The sequence below is a fragment of the Nerophis ophidion genome, linkage group LG04, assembly GCF_033978795.1.
Source record: "Nerophis ophidion isolate RoL-2023_Sa linkage group LG04, RoL_Noph_v1.0, whole genome shotgun sequence".
NCBI classification, from domain to species: Eukaryota; Metazoa; Chordata; class Actinopteri; order Syngnathiformes; family Syngnathidae; genus Nerophis; species Nerophis ophidion.
Genome location: NC_084614.1, coordinates 24271299 through 24297169, shown reverse-complemented (window position 1 = coordinate 24297169; position 25871 = coordinate 24271299). Strand labels below are relative to the sequence as shown.

Here is a 25871-nt window from a genome sequence, read left to right as displayed (position 1 = left end):
GCCTTTCCACGACACCGCCACCCTCCTCATTGCCAGCGTTGTCGCCTCAGCAACCGGCTGCGCCTGCCGCCATAAGACACCTGCATGCGGCCCTCTCAAGGGTCAATTAATGGACGCCGGGGGCGCAGACAGCAGCGATGCCCACAAATTGGGCGTAATACTCAAAGGCTGCTGAGGTTCTGGCGCCACTCCTCCTCGTCGGCCACTGACGTGGCCGTTTCGTGGTCGTCCGCCTCGCCAATTACTACAGCATTCAACGTGTCGCTGCCACCTGACTCTCCCTCGCTGGTTGCGGGGACACTTGGTCTGGCGACCCACCGCCAAGTCCTCCCTTCCGTGACTCTTGATCCTGCCTCTTTTTTGTGGACATCTGTAATCTGTCCTTAAAGGGGAGGCACTGTCATGATCCGTGCCCCGGATTATGTTTTGTTATTTTCTGTTAGTTTTGGACTCCCTCAATTCCTGTTTTTGTGCATCCTTGAGTTAGTTTTTAGTTACCGTGGGTGCTTATTATTTCCACCTGTCTCTGATTGGTGTTCGGAACGCTCACCTGTTTCTCGAGCACTTATCAGAGACATTATTTAAGCCTGCCTTTGCCGGACAGTCGGCCTGGCTTCATTGTTTGCTCTCACCTGGGACACGAGGACGGAGTGGCGAAGTTGGGAGAGTGGACGTGCCAGCAATCTGAGGGTTACCGGTTCAATCCCCACCTTCTACCATCCTAGTCACGTACGTTTTGTCCTTGAGTAAGACAATTCACCCTTGCTCCTGATGGCTCCTGGTTAGCGCCTTGCATGGCAGCGTCCGCCATCAGTGTGTGGATGCGTGTGTGAATGGGTGAATGTGGAAATACTGTCAAAGCGCTTTGGGTTCCTTAAAAAAAAAGGGGTAAAAAAGCGCTATACAAGTACAACCATTTACCATTTCACACGCAACCTGTTACGTGAGTATTTCTTGTCTCCTAGTCTATGCTAAGTGGTAGCCTTCGCTTCCAGTGTGATCGGCACATTTTTCCTCTTGCTACTTTTCTGTTTTTGGTACTTCTTTGATTTTCAAAGAATAAATCATGTTCCTACCTGCACGTCTTATCCGGAGTGGTCTGTCTGCATCCCAGGGGAACCATTTTGTGCCCGGCAGCACATCCATTGTGAGCGGTCTTATCGAGCTGCTCGGCGCTCACTGTTCAGTATTAATTGCTGCATTCTGTGCTTTTTGCTAGCTTTTTTTTTAGCCTTTTTGCAACATTTTCTACTTTTGCTATCTCATTTAGAGTCCAAAGAAAGCAACAGACAAACAAAATATCGACATAGTTCTCTTCAAATTGCTTCAAAATACAAACTGATCTATTTACCAACCCTGTTGAAGAACCAATTGAATCGTAAAATTAACTTCTACTTGACATTTTGGTTGACTAAATGTATCATTAATTTTAGATGACTAATCGTTTTTAGAAATTTAGTTGACTAATTTTCTGAATCTGTGTTTAGATCGCTAACTAAAACTAAAATATATTTTCGTATCCACTTAGTTCTCGACACTTTGCTTCAATATAAGAACTTTTGCCATTTACAAACTCTGTTTAAGAACGATTTGAATTCGTAATATAAGGTTCCACCTAACATTTTAGTTGATTACATTTATCATTAAATTTTGGTGACTATACATTTTTGGAAATTTAGTTGAAACATTTTCTGATACTTTGTTTAGATCACTACAGTTCAACTAAAACTAAAATACATTTTCGTATCCACATAGTTCTGGACTCTTGGCTTCAATATACAAACATTTCAATCTACAAACCCTGTTCAAGAACCAATTGAATTCGTAAAATGAGGTTTTACTCGACATTTTAGTTGACTAAATGTATCATTAATTTTTGGTGACTAATATTTTTGGGGAAATGTATTTGACAAATTTTTCGAATCTGTGTTTAGATCACTACAGTTAAACTAAAACAAACAAACTGCTGTGTAAATGAACACAAAATTACCAAGGGGACTCCACACCTATGAACTGTTGAACTGAGGAAAGTCTTTTGGATGAAAGCTGAACCGTTCAGTTGCCTCATTCAACCTTTGTACAGTGGGGCAAAAAAGTATTTAGTCAGCCACCAATTGTGCTAGTTCTCCCACTTAAAATGATGACAGAGGTCTGTATTTTTCATCATAAGTAGACTTCAACTGTGAGGGACAGAATGTGAAAAACAAATCCAGGAATTCACATTGTAAGAATTTTTAAAAATCTATTTGTAAATTATGGTGGAAAATAAGTATTTGGTCAACCATTCACACGACGAGTTGAGTTTATACCAAAAAGTTCTTTTTTGGTTTCATCTGACCACATGACATTCTCCCAATCCTCTGCTGTATCATCCATGTATCCATTTTGGTAAAAAATCAACTTGTCGTGTTTGGAGGAAGAACAATACTGAGTTGCATACCAAGAACACCATACCTACTGTGAAGCATGGGGGTGGAAACATCATGCTTTGGGGCTGTTTTTCTGCTAAGGGGACAGGACGAACGATCCGTGTTAAGGAAAAAATGAATGGGGCCATGTATCGTGAGATTTTGAGCCAAAACCTCCTTCCATCAGTGATAGCTTTGAATGGTTTACCAAATACTTATTTTCCACCATAATTTACAAATAAATTCTTTAAAATTCCTACAATGTGAATTCCTGGATTTTTTTCCCACATTCTGTCTCTCACAGTTGAAGTGTACCTATGATGAAAATTACAGACCTCTGTCATCATTTTAAGTGGGAGAACTTGCACAATCGGTGGCTGATTAAAGACTTTTTTGCCCCACTGTAGATCATCTGGATGACTGAGAATCCACACCACCACATTTTCTGTTCAAACTATCTTTTATTATTAAGGAAATTAAACAAAATGCCCAGTGTTGCTTTTGTGCTTTACAATTGGAGGCCCCCAAAAACGTCCTCAGAGGAAGAACAACAAAGTGGGAAGCTCCTGAAAATCATCATCGTCCCCCGTCGCTCTGTATAGACCTGTAGAAATAATCCATTCAGTGCTTATTTACAAGGCCTCTCGCCGCAAAATATCATGTGCTCTAGGGAAGAAAGAAAAAGGTGTGACTGAGTTTGCTCGCATTATAAAATGTCACTTAGAGCGTCTTCTTCAACATCTTCATTGTTTTTATTCCACACGTCTTGATGCGTTGCAGTAGAAAAAAAAAGCAAGTTATTTCTACAAATAAAGGCATCGTCTACCTGAATCTAAACTCTTCCTTAATTGTGCTACTTACTCACTCGGAGAGGAAAAAAACGAACCAAAAGTTACAATTGTCAAGAGGAAGTGCTTTTTATATAAGAATAGATAAACTAACTTGTGGCTATAGTTGGCTACAGTAAATCGTAGTGTCATCTAACGTGTTTGTCGGTGCTCTCTGATGCTGAAAGATTGGACACGCATCTTCTTAAGGCTTTACAGTTGGCTTTTGTTGCGATCTGACACGCTATGTTTGACCTCCTTTGACTCCTTTTACAGAGCCCTTCAGCAACATTTCTTAAATCCTGCATCAAGTAGCTGTTGGCTACAAGCAAAACATTGTCAGTGTCAATATTACAGCACCAGAGGCCTACAATAGTAGTACCTTCTACTTTCTACAATAATTTTACAATAATACAAGGCAGGCAGTGCAACATGTACAAAAAAAATAAAAAATAAATAACACCTGCAGTCCTCCGTCTGAAGCTTTTATGCCTAAATTTCTCATGCATACCTACGGACAAGCTTTGACCGAATCCCCCAAATTGTAACTTCACCTAAGAGGAGAAGGCCTCAAAGAATCACAGCAAATATAAATTTGCTTACTCCCTGATATGTCATATCTCTTCACCACATACACACAATAGTGGCGCTTGGAAGAAAAAACTGATGCAGATATGAGTGTCATTATTGCTCTATTGCAGGGGTGTCCAAAAGGTCTCATCTGAGGGCCCGTACAGAATTATTACCACATTTTGTGCAATAAATATGCTAAGAGCTATCCATTGCAGGTCAATAATAACACAGTTAATTATTGTAATATCTAATGATATCATCTTCAGAACCACTGTCCACTGCAGTGGACTTTTGTTTTCATTTTGGGGGGGGGGGAAAAAGAGCCCTGTTATGTTAAACTGAAACGTCTGCTGCAGAGAATGCTGGTTCTCAGGAGGCTGTATCTCATTAACAATTCATTTTAGTTTCACAATACGCCAATAAAAATAAGGCGAAAATGGCCCCCCGGCCGCACTTTAGACACCCCTTTCCGGTTTGTAAATGGAGAAAAAGACAATGTTGCAGTTTTTGCGACTACTTTGCAAAATATTCATAACATTGGCATAGTCTTCCTTTGCTGGGCTGTGACTTCTTTTTTTTTTTTTTGCATGCATGCAGTTGTGTTTAAAATGAAGCAAAACTCAAAAGTGTCAAATGCTTTGGCATATTTATAACGAAAGACAAAAATAAATAATGTGCAAATAATTAGAATAAATAGTAATAAATAGACATAATACTGGCTGCTGTATGTTGATGCTATTTTACAACAATCCCTTTCAAAGGGAGGTTTTTAACACCTCCACTGAGGCCATGTCCACACAAATATATGGATATTTAAACGTTTTCATGGGTTGTCGTTCACACACAAATGTAGAATTTTTGTCATTAAAACTGGGTTTTTGGAAAACTCTGTCCAGAATGGAGACTTTCCAAAACCTTTTTGTTTGTGTGTGGCTGGGTAAAACTGAAAACTACATAAGATATGCGCGACATTATTTTGTGCTTTTAAACCTTTTTTTTGGATTGACTTACAGGTGTTTGTGTGCAGGTGTGCGTGCGCTTTGTAACATGCACAATCGATTAAAAGGTGTAATTTTTAGGCTCTGTGTATGCATGTTTTCGGAGGTGGGTAGAAACGTACTACATTTACCGTAGTAGGGTTTTGATTACATCGTACTTAGGGTAGTTTTTTAAAGGCGTACTGAAACCCACTACTACCGACCATGCAGTCTGATAGTTTATATATCAATGATGAAATATTGACATTGCAAGACATACCAATACGGCCGGTTTAGTTTACTAAATTGCAATTTTAAATTTCCTGCTAGGTATCCTGTTGAAAACGGCGCAGAATGATGACGCTTATGTTGACGCGTGCTTGTGACGTTATTGGTTGGAGCAGACATGTTCTCCCAGCACCACACACGGCTAAAAGTCGTCTCATTTCATCGCATAATTACACAGTATTTTGGACATCTGTGTTGCTGAATCTTTTGCAATTTGTTCAATTAATAATGGAGACGTCAGATAAGAATAATGTTGATGGATTGCAGCTGCCTTTAGCAACCGAAACAGAGCCGGTGTTTCTTCGCTTGTTGTGAAGCTTTAACACAGAGCGGTCAAGCGAACATGTTTCTCTACGTCAACCAGCAAGTTTTTGGGTGGGAAAATTGTGATATTAAGTCGGCTCTTACCGGAGACTTGAGTGGAATATGCGACCTCATCCTGCAGAAACATCATGCTTTGGGGCTGTTTTTCTGCTATGGGAACAGGACGATTGATCCATTTTAAGGAAAGAATGAATGGGGCCATGTATCGTGAGATTTTGAGCCAAAACCTCCTTCCATCAGTGAGAGCTTTGAATGGTTGACCAAATACTTATTTTCCACCATAATTTACAAATAAATTCTTTGAAATTCCTACAATGTGAATTCCTGGATTTTTTTTTTAATTCTGTCTCTCACAGTTAAAGTGTACCTATGGTGAAAATTACAGACCTCTGTCATCATTTTAAGTGGGAGAACTTGCACAATTGGTGGCTGACTAAATGCTTGTTTGCCCCACTGTACATGCATCGTTTATTGCAAGGTAGGTGAAAATTCAGCAAAGTACTGATGCTGTTTGTTTATTTTTATGATTTTTATGAATATTATATGCAATTAAAGTCTTCATAAGCCCACCTCTCACACTTATAAACACTTCATATGCTCTTAAAAGCATTATAATGTGCAAAAAAAAAATCAGCTGTGGTTGCTTCTTTAGGCTTCTCACTGGCCTGAAAGACGGTCAAATGGGATATTTACAGATATTTTTGGGGGGAGAAATGTGCGATTTTGAAAACATTCTTGTTTATGTGGACATGGCCTAACACTGGCAGCAAAGACATTTTGTGTAGGTTGTTCGTAGGAAGGAAAAATACCCTGGTGTGTTTTTGTTTGACTCCTTCACCCAAGAAGCAGCAGCACCCAGATAACTTGGAAACTCTGTTGCCTGTCAAATTGTACAAATTTGTTCTTCACTTCAGCGCGGTTACACAACACAAGTTCAAGTCCCGGGTAGGAAAAATCTCCCCCCTAAATTACGGACAACGTCTGGACGTTGATTTAATCTCTTTTTGCAGGATGGCGACTGAAGACGAGGAGAGGATTTGTGCTTGCTTGTGTCCCCTGTGAGGAGGATCGTGGCCATAAATAGATGGAGGTGTCTTGGAAGTGATGAGCTAGATGTTCTGTGCTTGATTTATCTTTTGTGAGTGAGTCCACGTTTGGAAGCCGTGTTCCGGTTTTCACGCTGCCAGGTCCTCGGCCCCGATTGAGGCGAGGAGATGGATTTGGGAGCATTTGGAAGGATATAAGTCACTCCCCCACTGAGCTGAGTGGGGAGAAGGCCCCCTTGAAGCACGCCGACTCGTAGTGCTTGTTCAGGTAGCTCTTGAGAGCGAACGTCTTGTCGCAGCGCTTGCATTTGTAGTGCTTGAACGCCGAGTGCGTCTGCATGTGAGCGCGGAGGTTCGAGCGGTCGGCGAAGGCCTTGCCGCAGTGCGAGCACCCAAAGGGCTTCTCGCCGGTGTGCGAGCGCATGTGGCCCTGCAGCAGCCACGGGCGGCTGAAGGCCTTGCCGCAGACGTCGCACTTGTGCTTGAGGTCGTGCGTGAGCAGGTGCATGGCCATGGCCGGCATGGAGACGTAGACCTTGCCGCACGTGGGACACTTCTTGGCCATCTTGCTGTCCATGCTGCGGTGCGTCTGCTTGTGCCGGCTCAGGTTGGAAGAAGTGGCGTAGGTCTTGCCGCATTCGCCGCACGAGTGCCTCTGCGGGGCCCCCCTGGGGGTGGCGGCGCCCTTCCGCCTCGAGCGCCCGTCCATGATGAAGAAGGCGTCCACCGTGTAGCCCTCGCTGACGGCGGCGTCCCCGTTGATGTAACCGCTGGCCGACGAGGACACCTCTGACCTGGGGCTGTCCGGCTGGTCGGAATCACCGTGGATGTCGCCATGGATGCCGCCGAAGGTGTCGTCGATGCGGCTGTAGATGATGGACGAGTGGCTCGGGGAGGAGGGCGCTTTAGAGATGGCCGACGAGTCGCTGCCCACCACGTCGTCATAGTGAGAGGGGGTCAGATAATTCCGCACGTAACCTGAGACAAGACACAGGAAGTGGTCAGTTCACCCGCAGTGAGCATCGATCGAAAATAAGACACGGAGCTTCCTTGGGGTTATTTATAATTGTGCCGCAGTCTTTTATTTCACATGCAAGTCGCTTATAGGAGCACTTCTACCTTTTAACTGCTGCACAGAAAAAGGTGAAAATGTGCCATATCATGCACCGCTTTTGTGTCACCTGAGCTATTATTTTTCTAACCAATACGCCACACGGCTGCGGCATTTTGAAACCAATGAATACAAACCCCGTTTCCATATGAGTTGGGAAATTGTGTTAGATGTAAAAATAAACGGAATACTATGACTTGCAAATCATTTTCAACCCATATTCAGTTGAATATGCTACAAAAACAACATATTTGATGTTCAAACTGATAAACTTTTTTTTTTTTTTTGCAAATAATCATTAACTTTAGAATTTTATGCCAGCAACACGTGACAAAGAAGTTGGGAAAGGTGGCAATAAATACTGATAAAGTAGAGAAATACTCATCAAACACTTATTTGGAACATCCCACAGGTGTGCAGGCTAGGTAGGTCTTTATTGTCATTGCACAAGTACAAACGTACAAGGTACTTTGTTTTCAGCACAAACCTGTTCAAGATTAGACAAACAAACAGTGTAAGGCAGGGGTCACTAACCTTTTTGAAACCAAGAGCTACTTCTTGGGTACTGATTTGTTAAGATCCGTACTCCGATCTTCCCATATTATGGTTTGTTGCATTTTTATTCACTCCGTCGTTCTAACCATGGTTACTCATCAGTTCACCTGCTGCTCACGCCCCGCACACCTGCTACAGATAATCACCGTCACTTTATAAGCCGTCCTCTTTTGTTTGTTCAGCCTGGGTTCATGATTTGCTTTTCACGCAACAAGTTACGCCTGCAATACTCTCAAGTATGTATATTCTCGCTAAGCTTTTCACGCTAGCCATTCATTGTTCATTCCAGTTCTCATGCTGAAGTTTTTGTTTTACTGTTTTATGTGCCTACGTGCCAGCTTATTTCTCATTGTTGTATATCCTAGCTTTTATGCTAGCATCTTTTGTTTGTTTTATTCAACTAGCTCCAGCATTTTTGTTATATAGCTCTTTTTGTTATTTAAATAAATTGTGTATATCTTACCTTTGCTGTGTTCACTTGACGCATCCTCGAGGGAATCGAACCCGGTACCACGATGCCAAACCGGCGTAACATGATTAATGCGAAGGGCTATCAGTTTGATACACACTTAAAAAAATTGCCAGAAATAGCCAATGTTTGTTCAATTTACCTTTAATATATATATATATATATATATATATATATATATATATATATATATATATATATATATATATAATAAAATGGGTATTTCTGTCTGTCATTCCGTCGTACATTTTTTTTCCTTTTACGGAAGGTTTTTTGTAGGGAATAAATGATGAAAAAAATACTTAATTGAACCATTTAAAAGAGGAGAAAAGACGAAAAAAATTTAAATTTAATTTTGAAACATAGTTTATCTTCAATTTCGACTCTTTAAGATTCAACCGAAAAAAAGAAGAGAAAAACTAGCTAATTTGAATCTTTTTGAAAAAATTGAAAAAGATAATTTATGGATCATCATTAGTAATTTTCCCTGATTAAGATTCATTTTACAAATTTGATGACATGTTTTAATTAGGTTAAAATCCAATCTGCATTTTGTTAGAATATATAACAAATTGGACCAAGCTATATTTCTAACAAAGACAAATCGTTATTTCTTCTAGACTTTCTTGAACAAAAATTTTAAAAGAAATTCAAAAGACTTTGAAATTAGATTTAAATTTGATTTTAAAGATTTTCTAGATTTGCCAGAATAAGTTTTTAGAATTTTAATCATAATTTTGAAGAAAAATTGCACAAATATTCTTCGTCGAAAAAACTGAGGCTAAAATTAAGAATTAAATTAAAATGTATTTATTATTCTTTACTACAGCAAAAAAAATGTCAGGAAAGAAGAGGAAGGAATTTAAAAGTTAAAAAGGTATATGTGTTTAAAAAATCCTAAAATCATTTTAAGGTTGTATTTTTTCTCTAAAATTGTCTTTCTGAAAGTTATAAGAAGTAAAGTAAAACAATAAATGAATGTATTTAAACAAGTGAAGACCAAGTCTTAAAAATATTTTCTTGGATTTTCAAATTCTATTTGAGTTTTGTCTCTCTTAGAATTAAAAATGTCGAGCAAAGCAAGACCGGCTTACTAGTAAATAAATAACATTTAAAACATAGAGGCAGCTCACTGGTAAGTGCTGCTATTTGAGCTATTTTTAAAACAGGCCAGCGGGCTACTCATCTGGTCCTTACGGGCGACCTGGTGCCCACGGGCACCGCGTTGGTGACCCCTGGTGTAAAGGGTCACAGAACAGGAACGCTGATGGGTCGCCACGAGGCGCCCCTTAATTTATTATATATTTTTTTTTATGTACTTTGACATCTGTTACATACTGGTAGCAATGTGTAATTGTACTGTCCCTGTCAATTAAATAAATACAAATAAAAAACATAAATAAAAAAAACAGAGGTATATTGTTCCAAAGCTTCGGAGCCGCAGCAAAAATGCACAATCACTTCTGGATTTTAAGCGGGTTTTTGGGACGACAAATTGATCAGCTGACCTCCGCGACTTTGTGGGGGTGTAGATTTTTAAAAGATCTGACATTTATTGTGGCGCTAAACCGTTAAGAGATTTTAAAACAAACAATACATTTTTACAATGAATTCTAAAATGAAAGGATGCTAAAATCGAGTTAATGTGCTGGTGTTTTTGACTTTGTGCCAATTAAAAGGCGGACTAACTGCAATCGAGCGAGGGAGGCCTGGTTTACTCCAACATAGAGTGAGTTGCAGTCGTCCAGAAGTGATGAATAAAAAGCATGCATTAAGTCGTATGCCAGCGTCACTTCCAAAGCATTTTGACTGCTATCCATAGAGGGCGCTAAAAATGTCATGTGCAATAAGATTGAGGATAAAAAAGTTGACTTTTATCCAATACGTTTATTTCAGTGCTGACAAACAATTATATTTTTGTATTAGAATAATCACATTTTTGAATATAAAATAATCCCAATTAATCACAGGTTATTGCTCTCAAGCATAATTTGAGATTAATTTGGAAAGAAAACTATATTTAGACACAAATGCAATTTATTTTATGTGAGGGGGGAGTCTGTTTTTTCAGTACCAGTATTATGAGTCCCTATCAAGTGAATAAATTTAAAGGGGAACATTATCACCAAACCTATGCAAGCGTCAATATATACCTTGATGTTGAAGAAAAAAGACCATGTATTTTTTTAACCGATTTCCGAACTCTAAATGGGTGAATTTTGGCAAATTAAACGCCTTTCTGTTTATCGGTTTTTTAGCGATGACGTCAGAACGTGACGTCACAGAGGTAATACAGCTGCCATTTTCAATTTCACATTACAAACACCGGGTCTCTGCTCTGTTATTTTCCGTTTTTTCGACTATTTTTTGGAACCTTGGAGACATCATGCCTCGTCGGTGTGTTGTCGGAGGGTGTAACAACACTAACAGGGAGGGATTCAAGTTGCACCACTGGCAAGAAATCTGCCGCCAGGCCCCCATTGAATTTGCCAGAGTGTCTTCACATTTGACCGGCGATGCTAAGGCAGACATGGCACAGAGATGTATGGATAACCTGCAGATGCATTTGCAACGTTTAAGTCAACGAAATCACAAAGGTGAGTTTTGTTGATGTTGTTGACTTATGTGCTAATCAGACATATTTGGTCATGGCATGACTGCCAGCTACGCTAATCGATGCTAACGTGCTATTTACGCTAGCTGTATGTACATTTGAAACTAGATACCCACATTTAATGCGAAACAAACACTTACCAATCGACGGATTTAAGTTGCTCCAGTGTCACAACATAAGAAAGTCCTGATCGTTTGGTCTGCACATTTTACCGGCGATGCTAATAAGGCAGCCATGCTATGGGCCACTTCATTAGGTACACCCATGCTATGGCCGAATAGCGTCAATAGCTATTCGCTCAATAGCTTAAATTTCTTCTTCAATTTCGTTTTCGCTATCTGCCTCCATACTCCGACCATCCGTTTCCATACATGTGTAATCTGTTGAATCGCTTAAGCCGCTGAAATCCGAGTCTGAATCCGAGCTAATGTCGCTATATCCACCATGTTGTTTGTATTGGCATCACTGGATGACGTCACAGAAAAATGGACGGTGGCTTCACAGATAGCGAAAATCAGGCACTTTAAAGCCTTTTTCTGGGATATTCCGGGAACTGTAAAATTTTGAAAAAAACTTTGAAAAATAAAACAAGCCACTGGGAACTGATTTTTATCGTTTTTAACCCTTTTGAAATTGTGATAATGTTCCCCTTTAAAGAAAAAAAAAGCAGCAGCAATTGAAAATATGGCCAAACGACTAAAAAATAATATGTTAATATTAATTAAAAACAGTTTAAAAAAATAAATAGATAAAAACGCAATTTAGGGATCTTACGTACAGGAAAATGTCTTAAATATGTGTTAGTTGAACGTACGTCATTTTTTAATCATAACTTGCTAATAGTTTTATCCAAAGTCTCAGCTGGATATATTTTGAATGACGTTTCCCACTGGGCACAATAGTCGGAGTCTCCTCACTTATCTTTGCGTGATTAATCTGCTTTTATGCACGATTAATGCAATCTTTTTTTTTGTGATTAATCCCATGAGCTAATGAATTCAATTTGACAGCCCTTGCTTATTGTCACTCATCTTGTACATAATTAGACAGCATGAGATTTGTCCTCCAATAGAGTTTTGTGATTGGAACAATTTGACTTTGGTTTGTGACACACACACACACACACACACACACACACACACACACACACACACACTCACAGCGAGACTGCTAGCTTCCTCTGCAGGATCTGAGCAGATCGATAGCTCTCCATTTCAATTAGCATTTCAGGAGCATTTAGACGCTGGGCAGAGGAGGATACTTGTGCTGGTAATATCATTTCAGCAGTCACTTCTCAGAAAAGCTGGGCTAAGTCAATAACAAGCAATGAATGACGCCAGACAGAAAGAGAGGGCGTGATGTTGAGATCAAGGTGTGGAGGTGGGCGGTGGGGGGGGTTGCATATGTAGTTGAACATTTTCGTATTAAATCTCAGAGAGTGAGACAGAACGTGGAAGCAAATGTCATGAATACACCCTCACACACACACTCAGAGTGTGTGTGTGTGTGTGTGCGTGTGCGTGTGCGTGTGCATGCGTGTGTGTGCGTGTGTGTGTGTTTTATAGAGCATGAGTAAGATTATAGCAAGATGACCAAGTGTTTCTTTTAGCTCCTAGCAAACAGGACGCTTGACTCATACTTGTGTGCTCACTGAAGGTGACACTACTTTTGTTTTTTTTGGGGGGGTCACTGTCATGGAAACAGATATTAACCCTCTAACGCAGGGGTCTCAAACATGCAACCCGCGAGACGTTATTTTGCGGCCCTCACCTTAAAATATACAATATACACCCCCGCTTCCCCAACCCCGCCCCCTATTGTAGCCCGGAAGAGGTAGGGCTGCATTGGATTCTGGGTATTTGTTCTGTTGTGTTTATGTTGTGTTACGGTGCGGATGTTCTCCCAAAATGTGTTTGTCAATCTTGTTTGGTGTGGGTTCCAATGTGGCGCATATTTGTAGCAGTGACAAAGTTGTTTATACGGCCACCCTCAGTGTGACCTGTATGGGTGTTGATCAAGTATGCCTCGCAGTCACATCCGTGGGTCTGCAGAAGCCTCATACAATATGTGACTACGCCGGCACTCTGTTAGTATGGTGGGAAAGCGGACGAGACGGCAGGTTGTAGAGGACGCTAAAGGCATATTGGGTGTTTCCCGGAAAGATCGCGAGAGTTGGCAAGTATGTTGCTAGGGTGGGAGAGCCATTCAAAGAAGGTGAATTCATTAAAAAGCGCATGTTAGATATTTTTAAGAAATCTTTTCTCGCGGCCCAGCCCCACCTAGTTTCTGCATCCAGTGGCCCACAGGTAAATTGAGTTTGAGACCCCTGCTTTAACAGATTGCACTGATTATTAGCTACAAACTAAGTAATGCTGCTACGTGGAAGCGTCAGGGAGACCCTGTTAATAGGGCAAGAAGGCATAAAGCGTCATGTGGGAAAACGTTTATAAATCAAATGTATTCAGTCGCTCTTCATAAATGGGAAAACATATTTGGTCACTTTTTCTCACCGATTCAACAAAAAAAGGTACGGCGCGCTAAAAGAATGCGAAATGATGATTTCACAACTCAAGCAGCACTTTCTGGGGATTGTATTTGTATTAGGAATGTCAAAATTAACACGTTAACTCATGGGATTATCTAATGAATAACCACATTTATCATGTACTTTTTCATACACACCAGGGGTCCCCAAACTTTTTGACCCAGGGGCCACATTGGGTTAAAAAAATTTGGTCAGGGGCCTACGTACACATGCGTATGTTTGTATATATATATATATATATATATATACATATATATTAGGGGTGGCCAAATTAATGCGTTAATTACGAGTTAACTCATCAATCTATTAACGCCGACAATTATTTTATCGCACATTTGCGTATGTTATTTATATGCTTTTATTTTGTTAACGCCTTTTCTTAACAAGATGGCGTCGCCCGGAAGGGCTTCGGCTTCGAGGGGCTCTTGGTAAAGATGGAACATTTGGCAAAAATACCGGACAATTCTGCAAATTTCCTGGTTGGCTTACAGCGTGGTCACTCCGGGATCACTCACAACCGCCAGAGAATTCTGAATGTGGATAGATCGGGCCGATTTGGACTGAATGACGCGTGCTTGCTAGACCGGCTAGCTAGCATGGGAGTACTTTGCCGGCTACATCCAGCGGCCTGTGAAGCAGCGGAGTATATGTGTTGTCTGTCTATTTATAAATAATGCAGACGAGGAGTGTTGGCTGAGTTCTTAACGTTTGCTTTCAGAGCGTGCATATCACAACATACAAGATGCCGTCATGGCGACACAACCTATACCGGGCTACCGCGCATGCTCGTCACTCCTGTTGCATGCTGGGTAGGATAGTTCTTTTTTTCCCTGGCTCATAACGTCACAATATAGTACCATGTATATGATGCGTTCAGTTTATCAAAGCACCAAGCAAACAATCGGAAAATTCCCATCATATCAATTCCTAGATATGGTCATAATTGTTCTAAGTGCACTACGCAGAATAAACACCACATTATTAATATTGCTACTACGGATAATTTGATCAAAAATTCCCTAAAACAGTCCACTACCTATAATATAGGTTTTTTAAACATAAGATCCCTGATAAAAAAAATGTTTCTGCTGTTACCTCAGAAATTGCCTGTTCAGATGTTATGATTGTGGCTCAGAGATTTGTATGTAGATTATATTTATTTTCCATAACAAACAGGATAACTTAAATACCCTGGCAGTGGCAATAAGCTTAAATGTTTGTATTTGCATTTTTTGAGTTGATTTTCATAAAATATGCTATTTAACTGCTACTGTTTAACAAGGACTGATTTAAATTGTGTTTGCACAACAAATGTTTTGGCGCTTTTGTTCATGTGGGAGAATATTCCAATAAAGGTGCACTACACACTACTTTTGAATTCATTATTGGGCTTTGCGTATACAATGCAGTTAATCGCGATTAATCTGAGAAATAGTGCGATTAACTTCGATTAAAATTTTTAATCATTGCCCAGCCCTAATATATATATATATATATATATGTATATATATACAAACCCCGTTTCCATATGAGTTGGGAAATTGTGTTAGATGTAAATATAAACGGAATACAATGATCTATAAATCATTTTCAACCCATATTCAGTTGAATATGCTACAAAAAAAACATATTTGATGTCCAAACTGATAAACTTTTTTTTTTTGCAAATAATCATTAACTTTAGAATTTGATGTCAGCAACACGTGACAAACAAGTTGGGAAAGGTGGCAATAAATACTGATAAAGTTGAGGAATGCTCATCAAACACTTATTAGGAACATCCCACAGGTGTGCAGGCTAATTGGGAACAGGTGGGTGCCATGATTGGGTATAAAAACAGCTTCCATGAAATGCTAAGTAATTCACAAACAAGGATGGGATGAGAGCACCAATTTGAAAGCAAATTGTCAAAAGGTTTTAAAACAAAATTTCTCAACGAGCTATTGCAAGGAATTTAGGGATTTTACCATCTACGGTCCGTAAAATCATCAAAAGGTTCAGAGAATCTGGAGAAATCACTGCATGTAAGCGATGATATTACGGACCTTTGACCCCTCAGGCAGTACTGCATCAAAAAACGACATCAGTGTGTAAAGGATATCACCGCATGGGCTGAGGAACACTTCATAAAACCACTGTCAGTAACTACAGTCGGTCGCTACATCTGAAAATGCAAGTTAAAACTCTATCATGCAAAGCAAAACCCATTTATCAACAACACCAAGGAACGCCGCTGGCTTCGCTGGGCCCAAGCTCATCTAAGATGGACGGATGCAAAGTGGAAAAGTGTTTTGTGGTCTGCAGGTCTACATTTCAAATTATATTTGGCAACTGTGGACGTGGTGTCCTCCGGAACAAAGAGGAAAATAATGGTTTTAGGCGCCAAGTTCAAAAGCCAGCATCTGTGATGGTATGGGGGTGTATTAGTTCCCAAGGCATGGGCAACTTACACATCTGTGAAGGCACCATTAATGCTGAATGGTCCATACAGGTTTTGGAGCAACATATGTTGTCATCCAAGCAATGCTATCATGGACGCCCCTACTTATTTCAGCAAGACAAGTGTTACAACAACGTTGCTTCGTAAAAACAGAGTGCGGGTACTTTCCTGGCCCGCCTGCAGTATAGACCTGTCTCCCATCGAAAATGTGTGGCGCATTATGAAGCGTAAAATACGACAGCGGAGACCCCGGACTGTTGAACGACTGAAGCTCTACATAAAACAAGAATGGGAAAAAATTCCACTTTTAAAGCTTCAACAATTATTTTCTTCAGTTCCCAAACGTTTATTGAGTGTTGTCAAAAGAAAAGGTGATGTAACACAGTGGTGAACATGCCCTTTCCCAACTACTTTGGCACGTGTTGCAGCCTTGAAATTCTAAGTTAATTATTATTTGCAAAAAAAAAATAAGTTTATCAGTTTGAACATCAAATATCTTGTCTTTGTAGTGCATTCAATTGAATATGGGTTGAAAAGGATATGCAAATTATTGTTTTCCGTTTATATTTACATCTAAAACAATTTCCCAAATAAATGAGTTTATTTAAACAAGTGAAGACCAAGTCTTTAAAATATTTTTGGGGATTTTCAAATTCTATGAGTATTGTCTCTCTTAGAATTAAAAATGTAGAGCCAAGCGAGACCAGATTGCTAGTAAATAAATCAAATTTAAAAAATAGAGGCAGGTCACTGGTAAGTGCTGCTATTTGAGCTATTTTTAGAACAGGCCAGCGGGCTACTCATCTGGTCCTTACGGGCTTACCTGGTGCCCGCGGGCACAGCGTTGGTGACCCCTGGTCTATACGGAACACCTCAGGCCAATCAGTTTGAATTTACAGTAATTTGTTGTCATTAGAGCAGGGGTCACCAACGCGGTGCCCGTGGGCACCAGGTAGCCCGTAAGGACCAGATGAGTAGCCCGCTGGCCTGTTCTAAAAATAGCTCAAATAGCAGCACTTACCAGTGAGCTGCCTCTATTTTTTAAATTTGATTTATTTACTAGCAATCTGGTCTCGCTTGGCTCTACATTTTTAATTCTAAGAGAGACAAAACTCATAGAATTTGAAAATCCCCAAAAATATTTTAAAGACTTGGTCTTCACTTGTTTAAATAAACTCATTTATTTTTTTAATTTGCTTCTTATAACTTTCAGAAAGACAATTTTAGAGAAAAAATACAACCTTAAAATTGATTTTAGGATTTTTAAACACATATACCTTTTTACCTTTTAAATTCCTTCCTCTTCTTTCCTGACAATTTAAATCAATGCTCAAGTAATTTTTTTTTTATTGTAAAGAATAATGAAACATTTTAATTTAATTATTCATTTTAGCTTCTGTTTTTTCGACGAAGAATATTTGTGAAATATTTCTTCAAACTTATTATGATTTAAATTCAAAAAAATTATTCTGTAAAATCTAGAAAATCTGTAGAATCAAATTTAAATCTTATTTCAAAGTCTTTTCAATTCCTTTAAAAAAAATTTGTTCTAGAAAATCTAGAAAAAATAACGATTTGTCTTTGTTAGAAATATAGCTTAGTCCAATTTGTTATATATTCTAACAAAGTGCAGATTGGGTTTTAACCTATTTAAAACATGTCATCAAAAATATATATTTATTGTGAGAAATCATTAAGATGATCAGTGTTTCCACAAAGATAAATATAATTATCCATCCATCCATTTTTCTACCGCTTATTTCCTTTCGGGGTCGCGGGGGGCGGTGGCGGCTATCTCAGCTACAATCGGGCGGAAGGCGGCGTACACCCTGGACAAGTCGCCATCTCATTAATTATTTATGATAACATACAGTTAAAGGTAAATTGAGCAAATTAGCTATTTCTGGCAATTTATTTAAGTGTGTATCAAACTGGTAGCCCTTCGCATTAATCAGTACCCAAGAAGTAGCTCTTGGTTTCCAAAAGGTTGGTGACCCCTGCATTAGAGAATCTTACTGGGAAATAACAGTTAACTGATGTGAAATATAAGGATATCATATTGTTTTACTGTCATTTGTTATGTTACAGTACATTTTGAGAAGAAATGTATAGCGTGAGTATTTTGTCGAGCTGTGTGAGAATTTCCAAGTCAACCTGGCTTATTGAGATTGATATTTTCAGAAAGGACAATTGCATAGGCAACACTAGTTGGATGCACAAATACATTTGTAACATCCATCCATCCATTTACTACTGCTTATCTTGCATTCGGAAGGCGGGGGTACACCCTGGACATGTCGCCACCTCATTGCAGGGCCAACACAGATAGACGGACAACATTCACACTCACATTCACACACTAGGGCCAATTTAGTGTTGACAATCAACCTATCCCCAAGTGCATGTTTTGGAGGTGGGAGGAAGCCGGAGTACCCGGAGGGGAACCTACGCAGTCACAGGGAGAACATGCAAACTCCACACAGGATCGAACCCAGAACCTTCGTATTGTGAGGCAGACGCACTAACCCCTGCTCCACCGTGCTGCCCTATTTGTAACATTGTCACATGATGGGGAGATCTAATCCTGCCAAATATGCTCACAGCAACAGTCTCAACTGCACAGCTTTTACATTGACTTGGAGGACTTCTTTGTATATTCTGCATTGTTTCTTTACACATTCTGCAGAGTGGACAAGTAAAATGGCAGATGGGGCAGAGAGAGAGAGAGAGAGGAAGAGTGAAGCGGCAAGCTACGATGCACACTTGTAGGTCACAAAGTGCTTCCTGTGTGTGTGTGTCTGTGTGTGTGTGTGTGTGTGTGTGTGTGTGTGTGTGTGTGTGTGTGTGTGTGTGTGTGTGTGTGTGTGTATGAGATGCTGTGCACCCAGCCGCGTAAATATGCCGACTTGACAGAAACACAGCAGTGTGTGTGTGTGTGTGTGTGTGTGCGTGTGTGCGTGCGTGCGTGCGTGCGCGTGCGTGTGTGTGCGTGTGTGTGTGTGTGTGTGTGTGTGTGTGTGTGTGCGTGTGTGTGCGTGTGTGTGCGTGCGTGCGTGTGTGTGTGTGTGTGTGTGTGTGTGTGTGTGTGTGTGTGTGTGTGTGTGTGTGTGTGTGTGTGTGTGTGTGTGCAACAAGCATCACTTATTTCAGTCAAACTCTTGTTATATTTATAACATGGGACATGAGTGTGGGCCTACGCACCATGCCTGCCATGATTTTTTATTTTATTTTATTTTACTTGAATCTTCTATTTTTTTCTCCCTTTACCCCCCCCACTTGTTTACCTGTATTTCACCTTTTTTGTAAGGGGCGCTGGTAGCCGGCAGACCCGTCAGCGATCCTGTTCTGTCTCCCTGTAATGTTTGTCTAATCTTGAATGGGATTGTGCTGAAAATGTTAATTTTCCTGAAGGAACTCTCCTGAAGGAATAAATAAAGTACTATCTAATCCATGGGTGTCAAACTCTGGCCCGCGGGCCAAATCTGGCCCGCCGTGTAATATAATTTGGCCCTTGAGGCAATATCAATCTAGCATTAGAGCTGGCCCGCCGGTGTTATACAGCGTCTGTGCCGCTGTAACACCGCATTCACCGCTAATACTCATACTTGCCAACCCTCCTAATTTTTTCCGGTAGACTCCCGAAGTTCAATGCCCCTCCCGAAAATCTCCCGGGGCAACCATTCTCCCAAATTTCTACCGATTTCCACCTGAACAACTATATTGGGGGCGTGCATTTAAGGCACTGCCTTTAGCGTTCCCTACAACCTGTCGTCAGGTCCGCTTTTTCTGCATACTAAAAGGGTGTCACATAATATTTGTGGCTTTTACACACGCACACACACACACACAAGTGAATGTAAAGCATACTTGGTCAACAGCCATACAGGTCACACTGAGGATGGCCGTACAAACAACTTTAGCACTGTTACAAATATGCGCCACACTGTGAACCCACACCAAACAAGAATGACAATCACATTTCGGGTGAACATCCGCACCGTAACACAACAGAACAAATACCCAGAACCCCTTTCAGCACTAACTCTTCCGCGAAACTTCCAGCAAACTGACCAATGATAACGTTTTCTACATGCATTTTCTCTTGCTACTTCAAGGCTTGAATGTGTGGTTCACTCATTATTGTTATTTTATTTTCAAATTTATTATTAGCCTGTGGAAAAAAATTTATATTTATCTCAGAAGATTGCAAATAGAAAAAAAAGGCATGAATTTTTTATTTAAATTTTATTTGATGTGCCATTGATATTTTTTTAATTATTATTATTATTATTTGAAACTGGATTTGGCATGTCACTAAAGTTATATAAGCCTTGCTTGTTCAATATTTAATGCAAAATTGTCTGGGTCCCTATTAAAAGGTTAATTGGTTCAACCTTGGCCCGCGGCTTTGTTCCATTTAAAATTTTGGCCCACTCTGTATTTGAGTTTGACACCCCTGATCTAATCTAATGATGATGCTGCTGCTCAACTTCCAGGTTTTCCTCCTCCTGCTGTCAGGGGATTCCCTGAGACCTTTTGTCTTTTATTTATCATGTGTGACCTTGCTATAATGTAAAAAAATAAAAAAATAAAAAAATAAAAAAAGGGGCAAAAAGTGCTCACCTGCACGCTTCTTTCTCTTTGCAATAATTTTTTTTACAGACTTTGTCATTGTGACACCACTAGGGGGCGATAATGTACCAAAGCAAGCGAACACGCAGACAACCCACATTACAAGCAACACATACTATATATCAGGAGTCAACAACCTTTTTGAAACCAGGAGCTACTTCTTGGGTACTGATTAATGTGAAGGGCTACCAGTTTGATACACACTTAAATAAATTGCCAAAAAAAGCCAATTTGCTCAATCTACCTTTAATAAATAAATCTATATATATTAAAAAATGGGTATTTTTGTCTGTCATTCCGTCGTACATTCTTTTCCTTTTACGGAAGGTTTTTTTAGAGAATAAATGATGAAAAAAACACTAAATTGAACGGTTTAAAAGAGGAGGAAACACGAAAAAGATGAACATTTTATTTTGAAACACAGTTAATCTTCAATTTCGACTCTTCCATCCATCCATCATCTTCCGCAATTTCGACTCTTTAAAATTCAAAATTCAACCGAAAAAAATGAAGAGGAAAAACTAGCTAATTTGAATCTTTTTGAAAAAATTAAAAGAATTTGTGGAACATCATTAGTAATTTTTCCCTGATTAATATTCATTTTAGAATTTTGATGACATGTTTCAAATAGGTTAAAATCCAATCTGCACTTTGTTAGAGTGTATAACAAATTGGACCAAGCTATATTTCTAACAAAGACAAATCATTATTTCTTCTAGATTTTCCAGGACAAAAATGTTAAAAGAAATTCAAAAGACTTTTGAATAAGATTTAACTTTGATTCTACAGATTTTCTTGATTTGCCAGAGTAATTGTTCTTATTTTAATCATAATAAGTTTGAAAAAAAAATTTCGCAAATATTCTTCGTCGAAAAACAGAAACTAAAATGAAGAATAAAAATAAAATGTATTTATTATTCTTTACAATAAAAAAAAAATACTTGAACATTGATTTAAATTGTCAGGAAAGAAGAGGAAGGAATGTAAAAGGTACAAAGGTATATGTGTTTAAAAATCCTAAAATCATTATTAAGGTTGCATTTTTTCTCTAAAATTGTCTTTCTGAAAGTTATCAGAAGCAAAGTAAAAAAATAAATGAATTTATTTAAACAAGTGAAGACCAATTTCTATTTGAGTTTTGTCTCTCTTAGAATTAAAAATGTCGAGCAAAGCGAGACCAGCTTGCTGGTAAATAAATAAGATTTAAAAAACTGAGGCAGCTCACTGGTAAGTGCTGCTATTTGAACTTTTTTTAGAACAAGCCAGCGGGCGACTTATCTGGTCCTTACGGGCTACCACATTGGTGACCCCTGCTATATATTAATCCAATATTTCTACATACAGATGGGTTGATTCATTTTGTTTGGTCAAGAATTTCATTTGACCACTGTGACTTTAGAGGTAAAGGTGAAACAGGTGGACGTAAGCTTGTGTTGCTTTTGTAGTTTTCTGCTTTGTTTTACTCCGCAAGTTAGCTTTGTGACGCCGTTGTGTCTGTTTGAGATGCACACCGAAGTTGGAAATAGGCTCGCACTGCATGCTGGGATGTTTCGGTCACCACAGTTTGACCTTTACTCTTTTTTGCCCTCCTTCAGACGCAGTCATGACTAATCCTCTGTATATGGGAGATTAAAAAATGAAGCCACGGTGCTGTGTGTGAAGTGAAGTGAACTATATTTATATAGCGCTTTTCTCTAGTGACTCAACGCGCTTTTACATAGTGAAACCCAATATCTAAATTACACTTAAACCAGTGTGGGTGGCACTGGGAGCAGGTGGGTAAAGTGTCTTACAGTGGATGAGTGGCCGTGGGCAACCCGAGGGTCCCTGGTTCAATCCCCACCTAGTACCAACCTCGTCACGTCCGTTGTGTCCTTGAGCAAGACACTTCACCCTTGCTCCCAATGGGTGCTGGTTAGCGCCTTGCATGGCAGCTCCCTCCATCAGTGTGTGAATGTGTGTGTGAATGGGTAAATGTGGAAGTAGTGTCAAAGCGCTTTGAGTACCTTGAAGGTAGAAAAGCGCTATACAAGTACAACCCATTTATCATTTATTTACCCAAGGACACAACGTTAGTGACTAGGATGGCGGAAGCGGGGATCGAACCTGGAACCCTCAAGATGCTGTGGGTGTAGGTGACTCACCTTTATCACGATGATGGAATCGTAGGCTCAGTTCTCCTCTTCGGCCGTGACAATACGAGCTCTCCAGCTCAGCAGCCGAAATGTCATCCAGCTTGACTTTCTTCACCAAGAAAGAGCGAGGCATGATGGCACACACACACACACACACACAAACGCACACACACGCACACACAGGGTCTCCCACTCGCTCTGACAAGTTAGGCGTTATGAAAAGTGAATTGAAGTTTTAGCTCCCGGCAAACAGTGGTGGAGTTAAAGGGAACATTCCCGAAGCAGTGTTTTCTACTTAGCAACTGTGGAGAGTTAAAGAGATAAAATAAATAAATAAAAAAATAAAAATAAAAAAAAGGTGTTATTTCGTGATGTCTTCTCTTGTCTTGAACAAAGTGTATGTTTTTATGCCTTCAGCACCGGTCAGCTCCCCTTTGGCACAGCCGGTCGCTGTCCTTTCAGCACCACAATGTCAGAATCTACTGTCAAGTTGGACACCTTCCCACTAGGTCTAAAAAAAAGTGGCTAAACGTGGAAAGTGGGTCATTACCGACTTCTTTAGGAAGATTTGTGCCGATCGGTCATGTTAGCTCCAGATAAGTGCGGGACTGCTCCCCATAGAAGATGTTCCACACGGCGCTCGACCCCCCCCTCTGCGTCACGCTGCTCTTCCTCCTCCTCCTCCCTTGTCTGTATCTCCTCTCTGGTCGGCACCCGCGAAGCTGCAGCGGCTCTCTGGTGCACAGGACCAGCTGTTGCCTTTATATAGAGGAGGGAGCGTGGTAGAGAGACACAAAAAGCAAGCGAGAGAGCATCAGCTTGGTGGAGGGATTTTATGAGCACGTTTGAAGCGCTGGCTCGCTCTCTGATTTATAAGGCAGTTAAACTGAACCGCACTACTACCCACCACGCAGTCTAATAGTTTATATATCAATGATGAAATGTTAACATTGCAACACATGCCAATACAGCCTTTTTAGTTTTACTAAATTGCAATTTTAAATTTCCCGGGAGTTTCGTCTTGAAAACGTCGTGTAATGATGACGTGTACACAAGACGTCACGGGTTTTTAGGAAATATGAGCGCTGCACGCACACACACAGCTAAAAGTCGTCTGCTTTAACCGCATAATTACACAGTATTTTGGACATCTGTGTTGCTGAATCTTTTGCAATGTGTTCAATTAATAATGGAGAAGTCAAAGTAGAAAGATGGAGTTGGGAAGCTTTAGCCTTTACCGACACAAACACACGGTGATTCCTTGTTTCAAATTCCTGCAGGTGAAACTTTACTATGGATCAGGGCGCGGTCAAGCGAACATGAATCACGACGGAATGTCAACCAGCAGGTTTCGGTTAGAAAATTGTGGGAAAAAGTCGCTTCTTACCGGAGATCAGCTGAGATTGTGCTGTCCATAGCTGCCGTCGACTCCTCTGATACACTGGCGTCAAGACACCCGTGGACACACCCCTCCGACTATCAGGTACTATTAAACTCACTAAAACACTAGCAACACAATAGAAAGATAAGGGATTTCCCAGAATTATCCTAGTAAATGTGTCTAAAAACATCTGAATCTGTCCCAATGCAATCGCGTTCTTTGTTTTTTTTTCTAGTCCGTCGCTATTAATATCCTTAAACACGAATCTTTCATCCTCGCTCAAATTAATGGGGAAATTGTCGTTTTCTCGGTCCGAATAGCACTTTTTGTTGGAGGTTCCCATTAAAATCAATGTGAAGATGTGAGGACCCCCCACACTTGTGACGTCATCGTCTGCGACTTCCGCCACATATGCGGTCCTCTCCAAGGTTTCTCATAGTCACTGTCCCAGACGTCCCACTGGGGTGAGTTTTTCTTGACCTTATGTGGGCTCTGTACCACGGATGTCGTTGTGGCATGTGCAGCCCTTTGAGACACTTGTGACTCAGGGCTATATAAATAAACATTAATTGATCGACTGATTGAAAATGTTTATAACAGTAAAAAATGTTTATAACAAAAAATATAATAATAATATTGTAAAAATGTACTTGTTTGCACGCACCAATGCTCCATCATTGTCGGCGCTAGAAATGTTCAAAATGGGGTCCCGGAGACCCCATCAAGTCATAAAAATGGGGCCCCACAGTAAATTTTTGGGGACCCATTTTTTTGTAAGCGTTTTGAAAACAACTGATAAATGTATGCATTGTCCTGTTATATCTCACATTCTATATTGTGTTTTGGGGACGGCGTGGCGGGTTTGGGAGAGTGGCCGTGCCAGTAACCTGAGGGTTCCTGGTTCGATCCCCACCTACTTACGACCTCGTCAAGGCCGTTGTGTCCTTGAGCAAGACACTTCACCCTTGCTCCTGATGGCTCGTGATTAGGGCCTCGCATGGCAGCTCCCGCCATCAGTGTGTGAAAGTGTGTGTGAATGGGTGAATGTGGAAATAGTGTCAAAGCGCTTGAAGGTAGCAAAGCGCTATACAAGTATAACCCTTTTACCATTTTTGTAATGTTTCTCCATCATTCTTAATGTTAAAGGGTGCCTATGATTAGGGATGTATATTGTTAAGATTTTATCGAAACTGATACCAATATCGATATTCCATATCCTGTGTGTCAAAGTCAAGGCCCGCGGGCCAAATCCGGCCCGTGAATTAATGATCTATGGACCTGTCAACGGATGCTATCCTGCATCAGAGTGACTTTAAGGATTATTATATCACTTCAATTTGTGGTTGTTTTTTTTGAGTGAGTTGATATTGGCCTGTGGATTACTGAACTGTTTGGAGGAGTACGGTTGAATAGGCGGGGTAGCAGCAGTGGTGAATAAAGTGCGTCCACTACAAACTGACAGTGTTTCTTATTAGCTTTGAGGGACTTTTGAGGAGGAAATATTGTTGTGTTACAAATTGTTTTGGTTATTTGTGATTATTCAAAG

The 25871-nt window shown here is 40.1% G+C and overlaps 1 protein-coding gene across 1 annotated transcript; it reads right to left on the bottom strand.

The window, feature by feature from the left end:
* Positions 1-2858: 2858 nt before the first annotated feature.
* On the bottom strand, positions 2859-23659 carry LOC133551158 (transcriptional repressor scratch 1-like). The gene is made up of 2 exons (XM_061897567.1): positions 22954-23659; positions 2859-7421 (listed from the first exon to the last, which is right to left on the bottom strand). Exons 1-2 carry the CDS (start codon positions 23075-23077, stop codon positions 6643-6645), a joined length of 903 nt encoding a protein of 300 aa, XP_061753551.1. The 5' UTR covers positions 23078-23659; the 3' UTR covers positions 2859-6642.
* Between the last annotated feature and the right edge of the window lie 2212 nt (positions 23660-25871).

Bases quoted from the DNA above. Each gene is read 5' to 3' on its own strand.
- LOC133551158 (XM_061897567.1), bottom strand. From the start codon at position 23,077: ATGCCTCGCTCTTTCTTGGTGAAGAAAGTCAAGCTGGATGACATTTCG. The intron at 7,422-22,953 runs GTGAGTCACCTA...GTCTTGTCTCAG, and splicing joins ATTCCATCATCGTGATAAAG to GTTACGTGCGGAATTATCTG.